Genomic DNA, 20,980 nt, shown 5'->3' with positions numbered 1-20,980 from the left:
GCTAAGGTTGGGCTGCTCACGACAGACAAGGCCACCCTCCAGTGGGTACCCCACCAGGTTACCAGAAAAATGTGCATACATGAAAAAAGCACCAGATAAAAAGAAAAGTCCAAATTCATTTATTGGTATTGTTCTAATAGACAGCCAACACTTTTCGGGGGTCAAAGGAACTCTCTCTATATCGGGGCTTTGGTTAAAAATGAGAACCTTGCATGAACTCAAAATAAGGCTTTCCTGTCTGGAAGAATCACTGGTCAGGAGTATTTGCATGAGCAATCAAGATAAGATAAGAAATTCTCGATTGCTCATGCTGGATACTGCTGGCCAGTAAATCTTTCAATCCAGCAATTAGTTTCCCTCACAAATCCACACAGGGAACACTTACTTTAAATCCATTCAAGGTTCTGTCCTGGCTTTCTTTTAGCACAATACTAAAAAATGAATTTAGACTTTTTTTTTTTGGTCTGGTGCTCCTACCATGTATGCACTTTTGAGATGGAGGCCTTCTGAGGCGAACAAAAGCTCAACAACATAGGCCCTAGCTCTCTATATTTGTAAATATACAGTCAAATTTGCAAAGTCTTAGCCCTTGTACACACGGTTGGACATTCCGACGGAAAATGTCCGATCGGATCGCGTTGTCGGATAATCCGACCGTGTGTGGGCTCCATCGGACTGTTTCCGTCTGAATATCCGACGGACCAAGTTTTCCAGCTGGGCTATAAAATTTTCCTGACAACATGATCCGATCGGACTTTGTCCGATCGTTTGTAGAGAATTCCGATCGGACAAAGTGCCACGCATGCTCAGATCAAATTCCTACACCAAAGCTATTGGCTACTAGCCTGAACATCAGGGGCGGACTGACAACTCATGGGGCCCCTTGGCAATAGGATATTATGGGGCCCCCAGGCAATCAGAGATTATGGGGCCACACAGTATACACAAACGCACACACGCAGTATACAATCACACAGTATACACAGACATGTTTCTATTGGCTGAGAAGGTACTGGAGAGGTGGGGCAGCTATAATCTCAGGATTTTTAGAGCAAAAGGATGTCGGTGAGGGACATCTCAGAGACAGATGTAAAAAAAAAAACACAGATTTTTACATACTTTCCCTAGTTTTACTGAGGCTGGCAACCCTGATGGGGCCCCCTAGTGGCATGGGGCCCTCGGGCAGTGCCCGAGTGGCCCAATGGTCAGTCCGCCCCTGCTGAACGTAGTCCCGTCATCACGAAATAACGTCATCACGTTCTGAACGATCGGATTTTCTGATAACTTTGTCCGACCGTGTGTATACAACAGTTTCGGACAAAATCAGTTGGACAAAATCCATCTGACAAAATCTGACGGATTTGGTTGTCGGAATGTCCGACCGTGTGTACAAGGGCTAACAATACCATCTGACCATATTTGAACAAATACCAATCCTATATGGCTTTGCCCTATTTTTTTTGGTAAGTTATAAAAAAAAAAATAATAAAAAAAGAGCCTGTCCTACCAACATAAGAACAGGCGGGAAGTGCAGTACGTATACGTTTTGTGTTATCATACTTTTCCAGGGACCAGTGAGCTATAGAGAAACATTATTTTGGGTAGGCATAAAATATCTGTTTAAATATAGGAAAAGAGGTTGTTGTGGTCATCAATAATCTTTGACTTATTAATGTCTCATCACAGAATCACCACATGTGCCTTTCCACGCTACTCAAGTACAGCCCGAAGGCCTTGCATCGTATACGAAACTTGATCCGAGGTCGGGAGGCTTACGTTGTTGGACGAGTCCCCCATGTTGACGACTTGACTGTGGCTGACACTCTTGGTGTCCCTATCCTGGGCACCGAACCTGAGGTGGCACATCTTTATAGCACCAAATCTGGAAGCAAGCGCATCTTCGCAAGTGCTGACATCCCCATTCCTCCTGGACAACATGATATTTATACTGAGGAACAGGTCAGAGGCCTTGACAGCCATTTGCTGATACAAATAAATTTACGTATGGTCAATGCCATCTGCTTTCTATAATGTTCAAGTCTAGTATGGGTAAGAACATTGAATGTGTTAAAGCGGGAGTCCGCCGTTTTTTTTTTTTTTTTTTAAAAGCCAGCAGCTACAAATACTGCAGCTGCTGACTTTTAAAATAATGACACTTACCCGCCTAGCGCGCCCGCGATGTTGGCACCCGAAGCCGATCTCTCAATCGTCTCTCGGATGCTGCCGCCGCCATCTTGGGTATGGGAATCAGGAAGTGGAGCCTTGCGGCTTCATTTCCCGGTTCCCTATTGCGCATGCGCGAGTCGCGCTGCGCAATAAGGATGGTCGGCAGCGGGGGACCTTCGGAAAGGGGCGCAGATTCTGCGGAAAGGGGCGTACCTTCTGCAGAATCTACGCCGGAAGTGGGTGCAGATACCTGTACTGTACAGGTACCTGCACCCCCCTCCCCCCTGAAAGGTGCCAATTGTGGCGCCAGAGGGGGGGAGGGTTCCAATGAGCGGAAGGTCCACTTTAGGGTGGACCTCCGCTTTAGCACAAGTTTTACCTTGTGTCTTTTTCTTGTGTCCACAGTGTTAAAGAAGGAAACCAAAGTCAGAGGTTCAGGTTTCTCCCATGTACTTTCTTTCATACAGTACGTACGTGTGTGTTCCAGAGGCGTAACTAGAAGCTTCCGGGCACCGGTGCAAAAATCTATGAAGGGACCCCCTTACTGCTCTAGTCTCATGACCCTTTCCATTAGTCCCTTGGGGCCCTTGCCACTGGTCCTGGGGCCCTTGCCACTGGTCCTGGGGCCCTTGCCATTGGTCCCAGGTCTCTTCCAACTAGTTCCAGAGCCCTTTCCATCGGTCCTGGGGCCCTTTTCACCCTTCCTGAAGCCTTTTCCATCCTTCCCAGGGGGGCCCTTTCCTCTGGGCCCTTCCCTTCAAGCCTCTTACCACTGATCCCAGGGCCCTTTACTCTCATCGTGGGACCCTTTCACATATTCTGCATCAGGCTCCCTTCCTGCCACCTTGGCTCCCCCCCCCCCACGGTGGCGGAACGCCAGTGCCTGGTTGTAAGTACGACCTTAAGCCCTTGTACACACGGTCAGAATTTCCGGTGGAAAATGTCCGATCAGACCGTGTTGTCGGATAATCCGACCGTGTGTGGGCTCCATCGGACTGTTTCCGTCTGAATATCCGACGGACAAAGTTTTAGAGCTGGGCTATAAAACTTTCTGACAGCATGATCCGATCGGACTTTGTCCGATTGTGTGTAGAGAATTCCGATCGGACAAAGTGCCACGCATGCTCAGATCAAATTCCTAGACCAAAGCTATTGGCTACTAGCCTGAACGTAGTCTCGTCGTAACGAAATAATGTCGTCACGTTACGTACGATCATATTTTCCGACAACTTTGTCCGACCGTGTGTATACAACACAAGTTTCGGACAAAATCCATCGGACAAAATCCGACGCATTTTGTTGTCGAAATGTCCGACCCGTGTGTACAAGGGCTAAGACACTGGTAGTTCCGCCACTAGTGCATTCATAAGAGGTTAGGGAATTGTCAGGGCCCCATGCTCTAGTGCACTACCCTTCAGCGTGTGCTAAACACACTTCGAGCAGAGAGGTGGATACTTTTGAGCCAATAAGAATATAGTAATTTCATAGTTTAGCAGCTTTATCTCTTTGGAGGATAGTCACTACTTTTTTCTCTGGGAGAAACTATTCTGAATACTTTCATTTTTTTTCTTTTGCTATGGAACTTTATATTATCATGCCATGGCCAATACTGAAGAAGGTCCTTTCTAATGTGGTTGTAGACAGAGGGTGGGGTTTGTAAAAAAAAATTAATAAAAAAAGGGTGGAGCCATGATGAAAGTATGTGCAGCTATAATAAATTTAATTTTACATACATGCCCATTAGTAAGATAGTCTTGTATAGAATTGGTGATATGTGTCACATAATCGAGCCTGATCTCCGTCTACAGTTCCTAGGTGCTCTGGGCCAACTCATAACCGCCAACCTGCTGGTGACTCGCTGGTTGTTTAAAGTGGACAATGAATCCGGCAGCAACGGGACTGCGTTTTGTGACATTGGGGTCCACCTGCCGTGCTACAGCTGGGCCCGGCGAGAGAGCGCGAAGTACGACCCCGACACCTGGAAACAGAAATGGGCGCAGGTGAGTCCGCAAAGACGGGTAATATTGCACACACACACACACACAAGGTTCAACACAGATGGGGTTAACAGACCCGCACCGCCTGTAACAGCAGCCTGGAGCTTCAGGATCCTGCGCACCGGCAATGCTTTAATGTCCTGTTATTCCCCGACCTGTTCTGTTCCTTAATGAGGACAATGTAAGAGTATCGTCGGCGGTGGCGGCGGCGGCGGCACAGCCGGTGAGCGCTGGCAGGTTATTAAAACATTACAGCATCTTGATGAAAGACTTTCCTGCAGGCTAAGAACGACAGAACAAGACTCCATTCCGCCGCAATGATTAGAAATGAGTGTATGTCTCTGAGCGCTAAATTATGTTAATAGTTACAAATTGAGGTATTTGCATAACAGTTTATGATACATAATGACAAGTTCCCCTTTTCTCTGTGTGTGTCACATCACCGAGACCTGTGCCTGCGTTACAAGGATGAAGTAGATTGATGTTTGAGGAACGTGCCGCTGTTATCTCAGCCGGGGCTGTGCGGCACGCGCTCTAATCTCCCGCTTAAAGAGGACTTTTTTTAGCCCAAAAAAAAAAACGCAGGCAGACATACTCTGGGATGAACCGGTGTTCTGGCGTATAGAGTCCGGGCATCACATAGTGTCCACTCCGTACTGCGCATGCGCAGTACGGAGCAGACGAAGCTTCGGAAAATCTCCGAAGCTGAACGGCGCCTGCGCCGTGAGTGGAGGTGGTAGCCCCACCATCCAAGCGGACATAGGGTTGTGAATTTTAGAGGGCCCCTCGCGGGCGAGCTTTGCTCGCCACACTTCGGGCTCGGCCTCGCTGCGCTCGGCTCTTTTTTATTCTAACTCTATGTCCACTTGGATAGTGGGGATAGACCCTGGACTCACGGCGCAGGCGCCGTTCATCCTCGGCAATTTTCGGAATCTGTGTCCCTGTGTACTGCGCCTGCGCAGTACGCAGGGGACACTATCTGATGGAGGACGCTATTTGACAAGACACCGGTATTCATGGAACTGCGGTCCGTCTATTTTACAAAGAATTATCGAGACCGCGTGGCATTAGGAACGTTCTACTAGATGCCCACAGCATCCGCTCAAGCCTACATGTGAGTACGGAAAAAGGGGGTACTCCTCACAGTTACATAGATAGTCTGGTTGAAGAAAGACACAAGTCCATCTCTTTTAACCACTTCAGCCCCGGAAGATTTGGCTGCTGAATGACCGGGCCATTTTTGTTGCGATTCGGCGCTGCGTCGCTTTAACTGACAATTGCGCGGTCGTGCGACGTGGCACCCAAACAAAATTGACGTTCTTTTTTCCCCCACAAATAGAGCTTTCTTTTGGTGGTATTTGATCACCTCTGCGGTTTTTATTTTTTGCGCTATAAACAAAAAAAAGAGCGACAATTTTGAAAAAAAAAAAACACAATATTTTGTACTTTTTGCTATAGTAAATATCCCATGCAACACCTGTCGTGGTTATAGGACTATCTCGATACCCAGTAATTGGAAACAGGTAAAATAAAAATACAATAAAGTTTATTAGAAATATATATAAAAGTTTTTTTTTAATTTACAACAAACCAAAGGTTGCCGTAACATGATTACATAATTAGTTTAGATTTGTACAATGGTCTACACCCCATCTGGTAGGAGTGAGGGAACTGATGCAGATGCAGACGATATCCTCTACTAGTTTCGCGACAAAGTCGCTTCTTCAGGAGGTGTCAAAAAAGCATCTAGCATCGCTTTTTGACACCTCCTGAAGAAGCGACTCTACTAGTTTCTTCACCTCCTGAAGAAGCGACTCTACTTGTTTCGCGACAGGAGGTGTCAACGATATCCAAAGTTGCTTCTTCAGGAGGTGTCAAAAAGCATCTAACAATGCTAGTCGCTTCTTCAGGAGGTGTCAAAAAGCATCTAGCGATGCCTCCTGACACCTCCTGAAGAAGCGACTTTGTCGCGAAACTAGTAGAGGATATTGTCTGCATCTGCATCAGTTCCCTCACTCCCACCAGATGGGGTGTAGACTATTGTATAAATCAAAACTAATTATGTAATAATGTTACGGCAACCTTTGGTTTGTTGTAAATGAAAAAAATCTTTTTATATATTTTTCTAATAAACTTTATTGTATTTTTATTTTACTTGTTTCCAATTACTGGGTATCGAGATAGTCCTATAACCACGACAGGTGTTGCATGGTATTCGGAGTAGTCCATGTTAACCCACTCTTTTCCATTAATGTAATCAGGATGATGATGATACCAACCCCTACCCTAATTTTTTATATTATCTGAGGCAATATACTTTATATAATAAATATCCCACATTTTTTTTTTTTTTTTTTTTTTTAAAGCAAATTTTTTTCTCAGCTCAGGCCGATATAGTTACATAGTAGGTGAGGTTGAAAAAAGACACAAGTCCATCAAGTCCAACCTATGTGTGTGATTATATGTCAGTATTACATTGTATATCCCTGTATGTTGCAGTCGTTCAGGTGCTTATCTAATAGTTTTTTGAAACAATCGATGCTCCCCGCTGAGACCGCCGCCTGTGGAAGGGAATTCCACATCCTGGCCGCTCTTACAGTAAAGAACCCTCTGCGTAGTTTAAGGTTAAACCTCTTTTCTTCTAATTTTAATGAGTGGCCACGAGTCTTGTTAAACTCCCTTTTCAATGTATGTATTCGTCTACATATTTGCGTTTTTTTATCATTTATAAACAAAAAAAGCGACGATCTTGAAAAAATATATATATATTTTTTACATTTCACTATAGTAAAGCGGTTGTATGGTGATTTTTGGGACTTTTACCTACAGAAAGGCCTATAATAAGGCTTACCTGTAGGTAAAAAAAAAAATATCTCCTAAACCTGTACGGTTTAGGAGATAATCCCCTTGCAATGCGCCGCTGACTGCAGCGGCGCATGAGCACAGGGGATTCTCGGCTGAAAGCCCGGCAGACGCTGGACCCTGCCGGGAAGAAATCTCCCGCACGCATGCGCGGGAGTGACAATATCGCGGCTCCAGCCACTCACAACGCTGGAGCCGCGATACCCGGAAGAAACGCCGAAGGAACATGTCAGCTCCCTCGGCGTGTATCGGGCGAGATGTCGGGGCCTCGTTCTAAGGTAAGTATTTCATAATGAGCTAGTATGCAGTGCATACTAGCTCATTATGCCTTTTCCTTTGCAGGTGGGAAAAAACAAACAAACACATCAGCGGGTTTACAACCGCTTTAAATATCGAAAAAATAATAATTCCAGTTTAGGCCGATATGTATTCTTCTACGTATTTTTGGTAAAAAACAAACAAAAAAAAACGCAATAAGCGTATATTGATTGGTTTGTGCAAAAGTTATAGCGTCTACAAAATAGGGGATAGATTTATATCATTTTTATTATTATTATTTTTTTACAGCGGACACTTTTGACACATTTTTGGGACCACTGGCATTTATACAGCGATCAGTGCTATAAAAATGCACCGATTACTGTAAAAATGTCACTGGCAGGCAAGGGGTTAACACTAGGGGGAGATTGAGGGGTTAACTGTGTTCCCTAGTGTGTGTTTCTAACTGTAGGTGGAGGGGACTGACCTAGAGGAAATGACAGATCGATCGTGGTTCCTAGCCATTAGGAACTCACGATCTGCATCTCCTCTCAGAACAGGGATTTGTGTGTTTACACACACACACACACATCCCTATTCTGCCTCTCGTGCTTGTGATCGCTCGTGGCCGGTGGTCATCGCGACCGTTGGCCAAGACCATCGGTGCCCCTGCAATGCAGGGGGCGTGGGTGTGCGCCTGCTATCCCGATCCCGCGAGCTGCCGTATAGCTACGACGGGTCACAGGGTCGTGCCGACCTGCCGCAGTATAATGAAGGCGGCTGATCGGCAAGCGGTTAAATTGGTAGTAGACCGCTGGTAAAAACAAAAATGCAAGAGAATGGCATAATGTGTTAGTAAGCATCACATACTAGCATATTATGAAATACATACCTTAGAATGAACCCACCCCCCCCCCCCCCCCGCAGCGTTGCCTGTTTACCCCTGTTCCCCCCCCCCGGCCTTTCTTCCGGGTTTTGTGGGCTCCGGCGCTGTGAGTGGCTGGAGCCACAATGACATCACTCCCGTGCATGTGAGCGGGAGCCCTCAGTTCCAGCAATAAGTTCTGAAATTCCAGCACGATACGCCGGACCTTCAGAGTGCATGCGTGGCTGCATGCAGGGTAAATATCTCCTGAACAGTGTACGTTTAGGAGATATTCTTTTTACGTACAGGTAAGCCTTATTATAGGCCTTGTTATAGGCTTACCTGTAGGTAAGAATTTACAAAGTGGGGTATACAACCGCTTTAACCAACAAAAAAAGTAGAAAACCCCCATATATACAATCCTATACCCACAGCTGATACAGAGGAAGGCAACAAACTCCTAAGAAGCATGATCCAATGTGCTTGGGGGAATAATTCCTTCTTGATGCCCTTAAGGCAATCAGATATTCCCTGGATCAACTACATCTGGTGTTATTACATATAAATCTTAATATCCAGTTATATTTTGTGCATTAAGGAGTCCATCCAGCTATTTTTTTTAAAACAATTTACAGAGCTGTCCAGAACTAGTTCTTGAAGAGCCTATTCCACATTTTCACACCTCTTAGGCCGCGTACACACGCGCGGACTGTTTGCCCAACCTTGTTCGTCAAACAGTTTCGGCAAACAGTCCGCTCAAAATTTGCATGAGCGGACTTGCCCACACACGAGCGGACTGTTTCAACGAACTGTTTGCCAAACAGTCCGCTCAACTTTTGAAATGAACGGACTCGCCCACGTAAGGCGGAGGCAAATCCGCCCATTTCGAGCGCGTGTACAGGTAGGCGGGGCCCGCGAAGGAGACGTCGCGGGCTCCGCCGCCTGGAATGGGCTTAAAGGGGAACCCCAACGCCGAAAAAAATCGGCGTGGGGGTTCCCCCAAAGTCCACACCAGACCCTTGTCCGAGCACGCTACCCGGCCGGCCAGGAAAGGGGGGCGAGCGAGCGCGCCCCCCCTCCTGAGCCGTACCAGGCCGCGTGCCCTCAACATGGGGGGGTGCCTTGGGGAAGGGGGGGCCGCGCGGCCCCCCCACCCCAAAGCACCTTGTCCCCATGTTGATGAGGACAAGGGCCTCTTCCCGACAACCCTGGCCGTTGGTTGTCGGGGTCTGCGGGCGGGGGGCTTATCGGAATCCGGGAGCCCCCTTTAAGAAGGGGGCCCCCGGATACCGGCCCCCCACCCTATGTGAATGAGTATGGGGTACAATGTACCCCTACCCATTCACCTGTGAAATAAAGTACAAAAAAAAACACAACACAGGGAAAAAATATTTTATTGCACAGCTCCGGGGGTCTTCCGTCTTCGGGGGTCTTCTCGCCGGACTCCTCCGCTATCTGTGTGTAGCTCTTTTACTAGCGGAGGAGTCCGGCTTTCTTCCTCCCCGCCGCCGGCCTCTTCTCCCGACTTCGGGGGTCTTGTCCCCCTCTTCGGTTCTTCTGCCGGGCCACCGCGCCTTCTTGTAGCTCTTTTGCAGGCGGTGGCCCGGTCTTCTGTCGCCGCTGCCTTCCGTTCTTCTGTCGCCGCCTTCGGTTCTTCTGCCGGGCCACCGCGCCTTCTTGTAGCTCTTTTACAGGCGGTGGCCCGGTCTTCTGTCGCCGCTGTCGTCGCCGCCGCCGCCGCCGCCTTCCGTTCTTGTTCTTCTTCTTGTTGTTCTTCTTCTTCTCCTGGAGATGTTGACTCGACGAGCTCTCCGGCCGGAATGCCAGAGCCGCGCTGTGCGGTCACTTATATAGTGACAATGGGGCGGTGTCACATGGTATATGTCACATGGGTTGGTCACATGGGTTGATGTCACATGGGGACTATGACATCGTAAGGGGGCGGGGTCACCATGTGACCAACCCATGTGACATATACCATGTGACACCGCCCCATTGTCACTATATAAGTGACCGCACAGCGCGGCTCTGGCATTCCGGCCGGAGAGCTCGTCGAGTCAACATCTCCAGGAGAAGAAGAAGAAGAACAAGAAGAAGAACAAGAACGGAAGGCGGCGGCGGCGGCGGCGACGACAGCGGCGACAGAAGACCGGGCCACCGCCTGTAAAAGAGCTACAAGAAGGCGCGGTGGCCCGGCAGAAGAACCGAAGGCGGCGACAGAAGAACGGAAGGCAGCGGCGACAGAAGACCGGGCCACCGCCTGCAAAAGAGCTACAAGAAGGCGCGGTGGCCCGGCAGAAGAACCGAAGAGGGGGACAAGACCCCCGAAGTCGGGAGAAGAGGCCGGCGGCGGGGAGGAAGAAAGCCGGACTCCTCCGCTAGTAAAAGAGCTACACACAGATAGCGGAGGAGTCCGGCGAGAAGACCCCCGAAGACGGAAGACCCCCGGAGCTGTGCAATAAAATATTTTTTCCCTGTGTTGTGTTTTTTTTTGTACTTTATTTCACAGGTGAATGGGTAGGGGTACATTGTACCCCATACTCATTCACATAGGGTGGGGGGCCGGTATCCGGGGGCCCCCTTCTTAAAGGGGGCTCCCGGATTCCGATAAGCCCCCCGCCCGCAGACCCCGACAACCAACGGCCAGGGTTGTCGGGAAGAGGCCCTTGTCCTCATCAACATGGGAACAAGGTGCTTTGGGGTGGGGGGGCCGCGCGGCCCCCCCTTCCCCAAGGCACCCCCCCATGTTGAGGGCACGCGGCCTGGTACGGCTCAGGAGGGGGGGCGCGCTCGCTCGCCCCCCTTTCCTGGCCGGCCGGGTAGCGTGCTCGGACAAGGGTCTGGTGTGGACTTTGGGGGGACCCCCACGCCGATTTTTTTCGGCATTGGGGTTCCCCTTTAAGCCCATTCCAGGCGGCGGAGCCCGCGACGTCTCCTTCGCGGGCCCCGCCTACCTGTACACGCGCTCGAAATGGGCGGACTTTCCGAGCGGGAACAGTCCGCTCATTTCGAAAGTACAGCGGACAGGCCCACACACGGGCGGACTGTTCGCTCAAACACAGTTTCAGCGGACAGTTTTTCGGAATTTCCGAAAGACTTTGTCCGTCCAACTGTCCGCTGAAACTGTCCGCTGAAAGCCCACACACGAGCGGACTGTCCGCCCAAACACTGTTCAGCGGACAAGGTTGGGCGAACAGTCCGCCCGTGTGTACGCGGCCTTAGCCCTTGTACACACGGTTGGACATTCCGACAACCAAATCCGTCGGGTTTTGTCCGACGGATTTTGTCCGAAACTGTTGTATACACACGGTCGGACAAAGTTGTCGGAAAATCCGATCGTTCAGAACGTGATGCCGTTATTTTAGTTACGACGGGACTATGTTCAGGCTAGTAGCCAATAGCTTTGGTGTAGGAATTTGATCTGAGCATGCGTGGCACTTTGTCCGATCGGAATTCTTTACACATGATCGGACAAGGTCCGATCGGATCATGTTGTCGCAAAATTTTACTGACAAGTTGGAAAACTTGGTCCATCGGATACTCAGATGGAAATAGTTCGATGAAGACCACACACAGTCGGATTATCCGACAAAACGGTCCGATAGGACACATTCCGTCGGAATCTCCGACCGTGTGTACAAGGGCTTACTGGGAAGAAGCCTTTCTGTATGTGGAGCTTAACTCTCTTTTCTTATAGACGTCCCCCTTGTCCTCTGTTATGACCTTAAAGTCAATGATTCAGCACCAAGGTCACTATACAGTTCAACTATGTATTTATACATGATGATCATATCCCCCCTTATGTATTTATACATGATGATCATATCCCCCCTTATGTATTTATACATGGAGATCATATCCCCCCTTATGTATTTATACATGGAGATCATATCCCCCCTTACGTATTTATACATGGAGATCATATCCCCCCTTATGTATTTATACAAGGTGGTCATATCCCCCTTATATATTTATACATGGTGATCAGATCCCCCCTTATGTATTTATACATGGTGATCATATCCCCCCCTTATGTATTTATACATGGAGATAATATCCCCCCTTATGTATTTATACATGGAGATCATATCCCCCCTTATGTATTTATACTTGGAGATCATATCCCCCCTTATGTATTTATACATGGAGATCATATCCCCCTTATGTATTTATACATGGAGACCATATCCCCCCTTATGTATTTATACATAGAGATCATATCCCCTGATATATCTATACATGGTGATCATATCCCCCCTTATGTATTTATACAAGGTGATCATATCCCCCTTATGTATTTATACATGGTGATCAGATCCCCCCTTATGTATTTATACATGGAGACCATATCCCCCTTATGTATTTATACATGGAGATCATATCCCCTCTTATGTATTTATACATGGAGATCATATCCCCTCTTATGTATTTATACATGGAGATCATATCCCCTTAATGTATTTATACATGGATATCATATCCCCCTTACATATTTATACATGGAGATCATATCCCCCCTTATGTATTTATACAAGGTGATCATATCCCCCCTTATATATTTATACATGGTGATCATATCCCCCCTTATGTATTTATACATAGAGATCATATCCCCCTTATATATTTATACATGGTGATCATATCCCCCCTTATGTATTTATACAAGGTGATCATATCCCCCTTATATATTTATACATGGTGATCAGATCCCCTCTTATGTATTTATACAAGGTGATCATATCCCCCTTTGTATATTTATACATGGAGATCATATCCCCCCTTATGTATTTATACATGGTGATCATATCCCCCCTTATGTATTTATACATGGATATCATATCCTCCCTTATGTATTTATACATGGAGATCATATCCTCCCCTTATGTATTTATACATGGAGATCATATCCCCCCCTTATGTATCTATACATGGAGATCATATCCCCCTTATGTATTTATACATGGAAATCATATCCCCCCCCTTATGTATTTATACATGGAGATCATATCCCCCCCTTATGTATTTATACATGGAGATCATATCCCCCCTTATGTATTTATACATGGAGATCATATCCCCCTTATGTATTTATACATGGAGATTATATCCCCCCTTATGTATTTATGCATGGATATCATATCCCCCCTTACGTATTTATACATGGAGATCATATCCCCCCTTATGTATTATACAAGGTGACCATATCCCCCCTTATGTATTTATACATGGAGATCATATCCCCCCTTATGTATTATACATGGTGATCATATCCCCCTTATGTATTTATACATGGAGATCATATCCCCCCTTATGTATTTATGCATGGAGATAATATCCCCCCTTATGTATTTATACTGATTACTGTATAAATGTCACTGGCAGGGAAGGGGTTAACACTAGGGGGCGATCAATGGGGTTAAATGTGTTCCCTCAGTGTGTGTTCTAATTGTGGGGGGGATGGGACTGACTGGGGGAGGAGACAGATCGCTGTTCCTAATTACTAGGAACAAACGCTCACTCTCTACTCCCATGACAGAACAGATATCTGTCTGTTTACATTGACAGATCTCCGTTCTGTCTCTGTCAGGAGCGATTGCGGGTGCCCAGCGGACATCGCCCCTATATCCCTTTAAGCGGCTACCGTACACCTATGGCGATTCGCGCAGGAGAACCAACCTGCGGTTGTGTTTTCAGTTTGTGGTATTTAGATACAGTTTAATTCGCCTGAAAAGTGGGCTCAGATAAGCAGTTACCAAATAGATGGTATCTGTGATATACTGCTTGGAACAGTGGGCAGGTCGAGCGTTAATAAATGCGGCAAAAGCCCTGATGAAGGAGGAGTGTGTTTGCCCCCTGAAATGCGTTGGATTTTTTCCTGCTATGAATACATTTTATCAATAAATTACCTTGGACTCTTAGACATTTGTTTGGAGCTTTCATTGGACTGTATGACCAGTATGTGGATTCCTAACTCTGTTTTTTTTTCCCTGTGTTTAGAAGGGAAGTCCCTGTGTCACGGTCAGGGGTCAGGCTCGGAGACCAGTAGCTATAGCAGTAGAGATACCCCAACCGACCAGCTGGATAAGTAAACAAGCAGGTCACCCTGGCAAGTAATGTTGGCTCACCCGAGGTGCGGGGGTCTAAACACCAATCCGGTATTCACCGATAACTGACAGAGGTAGAGGATTTCTGGAGCACAAAGGGTCAGTGGCCCAGCTTGCACAATGATATATACAGCCATGGCCAAATGTTTTGGGAATGACACAAATATAAATTTTCACAAAGTCCGCTGCCTCAGTTTTTATGATGGCAATTTGCATCTAGTTTCATAGTTTCATAGTTAGTAAGGTTGAATAAAGACACCAGTCCATCCTGAGTGAGTGTCTACAATTTTCCCTGTATATTGCACACTCACATCAGTCCCTACCCTCAAGGAGCCCACAATCCAAGGTCCCCATTCATATACTAGGGCCAATTTTGGACAGAAGCCAATTAACCTACCTGCATGTCTTTGGATTGTGGGAGGAAACTGGAGTACCCGGAGGAAACCCACATAGGCACAGGGAGAACAAGCAAACTCCAGGCAGGTAGTGTCGTGGTTGGGATTCGAACCAGTGACCCTTTTTACTGCTAGGTGAGAGTGCTAACCACTACACCACTGTGCCGCCCTGTGTCTACTCCAGAATCTTCTGAAGAGTGATCAGATGAATTGCAAAGTTCCTCTTTGCCATGAAAATGAACTTGAGGCCAAAAAAACTTCTCCACTGAATTTGTGAAGAAGGCTTCAAGGCGCCCAAGAAAGTCCAGCAAGCGCCAGGACCGTCTCCTACAGATGATTGAGCTGCGGGATCAGGGGGGGGGGCACCACCAGTGCAAAGCTCGCTCAGGAATGGCAGCAGGCAGGTGCGAGGACATCGGCACGCACAGTGAGGAGAAGACTTTTGGAGGATGGTTTGGTGTCAAGAAGGGTAGCAAAGAAGCCACTTCTCTCCAGGAAAAACATCAGGGACCGACTGATATTCTGCAAAAGGTCCAGGGATTGGACTGCTGAGGACTGGGGGAAAGTCATTTTCTCTGATGAATCCCCTTTCTGATTGTTTGGGGCATCTGGAAAAAACCTTGACCACAGAAGAAAAGATGAGCCCTACCATCAGTCCTGTGTCATGCCAACAGTAAAGCATCCTGAGACCATTCATGTGTGGGGTCTCTTCTCAGCCAAGGCAGTGGGCTCACTCACAATTTTTCCTAAGAAAAGCACCGTGAATAAAGAATGGTACAAAAACATCCTCCGAGAGGAACTTCTCCCAACCATCCAAGAACAGTTTGGTGAGGAACAATGCCTTTTCCAGCATGATGGAGCACCTTGTCATAGGGCAAAAGTGATAACTAAGTGGCTTGGGGAACAAAACATTGAAATTTTAGGTCCATGGCCAGGAAACTCCCCAGATCTTAATCCCACTGAGAACTTGTGGTCAATTCTCAAGAGGCGGGTGAACAATAAAAACCCCACAAATTCTGACAAACTCCAAGCATTGATTATGCAAGAATGGGGGGGGGGGGGGGGGGTCCATCAGTCAGGATGTGGCCCAGAAGTTGATTGACAGCATTACAAGGGGAACTGCAGAGAAGGGTCAACACTGCAAATATTGATTCTTTGCATAAACTTAACATAATTATCAATAAAAGCCTTTGACGCCCATGGAATGCTTGTAATTATACTTCAGGATACCATAGTAACATCTGACAAAAAAGATATAAAAACACTGAAGCAGCAGACTTTTTGAAAATTAATATTTGTGTCATTCTCAAAACATTTGACCACAGCTGTACACTCTAAAGAACAATGTCCAAAAAAAGTCCAAGAAAGTCCATTACAGCTAATGAGCACCGGCGGCAGCCATCCTCAGAGTTGGCCAGCTTCTGTTTGTAGAGATAAAAAGGAGAAAAGGAAGCGCTACCTAAGTGCAGTATTATGATAAATAATTTATTAGCTAATGGGTAAAAACACTCACAAGATGTAAAGTATCGCTCATCATTAGTAGTACAAGCAATACGCCGCTCATCCCTATCCTGTGAAAACCACCACCGCAATCCAAAGGCTGTGGTTGGAAGTGTTGTAGCATGGACGCCCTGTGTACACCAGGAAGCCAGGCCTATAGAAGGAGCAGTAGCTCCGAGCGCGCAGCCTGTTCTCTGTCTGGCCCCTCCCTCTGGTGACATCACATTAGCCTGTGCGCTCCATGCTGGTTGAGGAGGACTTTCTTGGGTGCACAGGGCATCCATGCCCCAACACTTCCAACCACAGCCTTTGGATTGTGGTGGCGGTTTTCACAGGATACGGATGAGCGGCAGATTGCTTGTACTACAGATGATGAGCAATACTTGACTCTACATCTGGGGTCTCCAAACTTTTCAAAGAGCCACTTTATTGTCCTTCAGACTTTAGGAGGGCCGGATTGTGGCCTGTGGGGTTATGTCACGGGCCCGGCATCAGTGAGAATAAATATGGCCTCAGGGTTGGTGGTCAATAGGAGGAGGAGTATCCCCCCTATTAGTAGGGGGAATAGTATCCCATCATTGGTGGAAGATATAGTGCCCCATTGCTGGTGTCAGTGGGAGGAATAGTGCCCCAAGGGCCGGATAAAGGATAGCAAAGGGCCATATCTAGCCCTCAGGCCGCAGTTTGGAGACACCTGCTCTTCATCATGTGAATGTTTTTAACCATTTTCTAATACATTTTTTATCATAATACTGTACTTAGGTTGTGCTTCCTTTTCTCCTAATTATAACCGGTATTCACCAGAGCTCCTGATGGAGGAGATTGGTTTTGCTGTGTGTTAGTACCAGAACGTGGTCCTCAGGATCGTCCCACCAGGAGGTGAGAAAGCCGGGGTCCAGTAACAGATATAACAGGTAGGGATCAAGCATAAATTTAGTCAGTAAACAAGCCAAAGGTCGGTAACAAGTGGTTGCAGGTTGGGATCAAGTGAAAACGTAAAAGGAGCAAGCCAAAGGTTGGTAACGAGTGGTAGCGGAGTTAAGGACAGCAGTAAGTATGCAAAGGAGCAAGATATCGGCTAGAGAGAGCACAATTATCCGCCCAACAGGAAGTGCAAAGGCATGGCTTAAATAGGAAGCTCATGGGAGGAGCAAAGAGTATAAGGTTTACCAGAAACAAGAGACAAGGCAAGGTTGTTCTAAGACAGGGGTCTCCTCTGCTGCATCCTGCAATGGCTCTTCTTGCTGAGCTGAGATGTTGGACAGTTCCTTGTCTGATCTCTTAGAACAGGGGCCTCCAAACTGCGGCCCTAGGGGCGCTAGCCTTTATCCGGCCCTTGGGGCACTATTCCTCCCGCTGACACCAACAATGGGGCACTATATCTTCCCCCAATACCAATGATGGGATACTATTCCTCCTACTAATAGGGGCACTACTCCTCCTTCTATTGACCACCAACCCTGAGGCCATATTTATTTTCACTGATGCTGGGCCCAATTTTCTGCCTCTGCTGGCCACAATCCAGCCCTCCTAAAGTCTAAAGGACAATAAACTGTCCCTTTGAAAAGTTTGGAGTCCCCAGTTCTAAGAGATCAGACAAGGAACTGTCCAACATCTCAGGTGGCTCAGCAGACGTAGCAGAGGTCGTGGGTTCAGATCCCGGTCCTGACGCCCCGTTTGGTTGCTCACTGCCCAGTGTGCCCAGCGACCCTTCAAAAATCTGATACCTGTGTGCCCTGTAAGCTCTTGTGTTAGGATTGTGTTAATGGCAATACTATCAATTCTTGCTCTCGGATTTAGTTACTCATTAAGCAAAGCACAGAGTAGAGATTATGCGCCCGGGTGGATATACGTACAGTAAAACGCCCCGAGGTATAAACGTCATGATTCACCGAACAAACGAAACGCTATCATCTCTTTCAGCTTTAACAGGACACTTTTAATTTGAAGACTGAAAACGATTGTCTTCTTAATTATAGACTGTTAACCATATCGATTGTTTGTCAAGTACGGCCCCTTGTTTTGTTTATAGAAATCCATTAATGGGATTTTTCGTTGATTCTAATTGCTTTTGTAGCACATTTACAAGGCTGGAGCTGAACATATTAGGATCAGTTTATGCAGAGTGTATGTCCTTATAGAAGAGCACACCAACTTATATCTAATTAAATTGACACTAAACAATATCCCTGTTCTCCAAAAATCATCCATACACATCTACTACTTAATGACCCTGTAATCAATTCTTTCTGAAATTGCTTACGGTGTTGATCTGCCTTGTTATGTCCTTTTGTAAGCTCTTGAACCTCTCCCTTTTCCCCCCTCTTGCATTTGTTTTGAACGGTCGAGCAGTACACATTAGTTGCCGTTATGAGCACTGGTCTATATACAAATCCCATAGTCCAACTCGGGAGCAAGCGAGAGAGGGTGGCTACTTTCCTACACATAGTGGGACCATGGAGAAAGAACAGGGCTGTCTTTAATATTGATTGGACCCCGGGCAAAATAAATTTTGGGGGCCCCCTCCCATGTAATTTCACTCTCCACCTGCTCTGAGACATACAATAAATAGAAGCTGGACTTAAAATCAGTTTACTGTATCAGGTCAGGCAGCAATTGTGATTGGTTGCCAGAGGTTACAGCATATCATTACTGCTTACTGACTGGTTGCTAGAGGTTACAGCACACATTACGGCTCACTGATTAGTTGCTAGAGGTTACAGCAGATGATTTCTACTTGTTAATTAGTTGCTAGAGATTACTGTACAGTAATACTGCACACTGATTGCTAGAGATTACAGGACATCATCTTCTCGCTGTAGGGAAGCATGATATACATATGAATGCCACCTTTATTTACATATCAATGCAGATGGCCACAGCTATTTGCTTAGTAATGCCGCTGCTATTTACATATGAATGCCAGCTATTTACATGTAAACACAGGGTCTGCAGGTGAGTCATCTGTACACAACCACAGGGCTAAAACTTCAAGGGACAAGGAAATTTAAACTGGGATAGTTGGCAAGTATGAGGCAGCTGCTTTGGGCCCCACAACAATGACAGGGCCCAGGGCAGCTGCCCCTTTTGCCCTGCCTTAAAGACGGCCCTGAGAAAGAAAGTAGCCACCCTCAAATGCCGCATATACACGATAAGACTTTCCGGCAGACTTGGTCCGGCGGAACCGGAATCCGTCGGACAAGTCGATCGCGTGTGGGCTCCAGTGGAGTTTTTTTTTTCCTAAAAGTCAGACGGACCTAGAGATAAAACATGTTTCAAGTCTATCCGACGGACTCGAGTCCAACGGACTAAAAATCGGGAAAACCGTTCGTCTGTGTGCTGGTCCGACGGGACTAAAAATTGGGAAAACCGTTCGTCTGTGTGCTGGTCCGACAGACTAAAAATTGGGAAAACCGTTCGTCTGTGTGCTGGTCCGAATGGACCAGATACGACGCAAGGGCAGCTATTGGCTACTGGCTATTGAACTTCCTTGTTTAGTCCCGTCTTGCGTCATCACGTTGAAAACGAACGGACTCTCACATGGACTTAGTCCAGTCGTGTGTGGCCAAGTCCGTTTCGTTCAGAAAGTCCGTCGGACCTCCGCCGAAAGTCCGTCGAGAAGACCGTCGGGTCTAGTCCGTCGAAAAGTCCGGTTGTGTGTACGCGGCATAACAGGAAGTCAGATCACAGCAGCAAAAAAAAAAGGAATTTGGAGATTTGGAGGAGGCTGAGAGCAATAGAAGAAACTGTTCTGAGTGATACTAAACCCGCAACAGTAAAATCGGTCTGTATACGCAGTAAAGCATGCTTCTTATACTCACTGTGGAAACTAAGGGGTTAATCCCCCCCCCCCTCCCGCCACCATCTGGTGCTTCTCTGGGCTCTCCCGTGCCATCAGGGGCCCGGAGAAAGATACGGCCGGCGCCGGATGAGGACAAAAGAGATTTCCGGTGACCACATGGTCACCAGTCATCTCTATGACCGTCTGAGGCCCGGGCGCGACATTATGACATCACGCCCAGGTACCCGTAAATAAACTAAGCCGCAATCACGGCTGGTCAGCGTGAGATCGGTGAATTTTTTTTTCTCAATCTCATGCTTTCCAGCCTGGAGGAGAGATGTGGGGTCTTATTGACCCCACATCTCTCCATAAAGAGGACCCGTCACAATAGGTTCCTATTACAAGGGATGTTCACATTCCTTGTAATAGGAATAAAAGTGCTTTTGTGAATTAAATAAAATAAAAAAGTGTAAAAATAAAAAAAATTAAGTAAAATAAAAAAAGTAAAATGCCCCTGTCCCCGGTAGCTCGCGCTCAGAAGCGAACGCACACGTAAGTCCCGCCCACATATGTAAACGCCGCTCAAATCACACATGTGAGGTATCGCCGTGTGTGTTAGAGTGTGTGCAACAATTCTAGCACTAGACCTCCTCTGTAACTCTAAACTGGTAACCTGCAAAAAATTTGAAAGTGTCGCCTATAGAGATTATTAAGTAATAAAGTTTGGCGCCATTCCATGATTGTGCGCAATTTTACCACATGACATGTTAGGTATCTATTTACTCTGCATAATATCATCTTTCACATTATACAAAAAAATTGGGCTTACTTTACGTTTTGTTATTTTTTAATTCATGAAACCGTTTTTTTTTTTTCCAAAAAAGCGTTTAGAAAAATGATTGTGCAAATACCGTCTGAGATAAAAAGTTGCAATGGCCGCCATTTTATTCCCTAGGGTGTGTGCTAAAAAAAAAAAAACATATATAATGTTTGGGGTCATTTTCTAGCAAAAAAATGATGATTTTTACACGAAGGAGCGAAGTGCCAGAATA

At 46.7% G+C, this 20,980-nt stretch overlaps 1 protein-coding gene across 1 annotated transcript in view; it reads left to right on the top strand.

Moving 5' to 3' along the window:
- LOC143958197 (IQ domain-containing protein H-like) overlaps window positions 1–20,980 on the top strand; it is a 306,567-nt gene that overhangs the window by 173,450 nt on the left and 112,137 nt on the right. The window contains exons 13-14 of the mRNA XM_077467663.1: window positions 1,687–1,959; window positions 3,975–4,166. Coding sequence (XP_077323789.1) covers window positions 1,687–1,959; window positions 3,975–4,166 — 465 coding nt within the window. The remainder of the gene's footprint in view (window positions 1–1,686; window positions 1,960–3,974; window positions 4,167–20,980) is intronic.

Source organism: Lithobates pipiens, unplaced genomic scaffold (genome assembly GCF_037356315.1).
Source record: "Lithobates pipiens isolate NorthernLeopardFrog02 unplaced genomic scaffold, aLitPip1_a1.2 Scaffold_6, whole genome shotgun sequence".
In the NCBI taxonomy this organism is placed as follows: Eukaryota; Metazoa; Chordata; class Amphibia; order Anura; family Ranidae; genus Lithobates; species Lithobates pipiens.
This window is presented reverse-complemented; position numbering and strand designations above follow the sequence as displayed.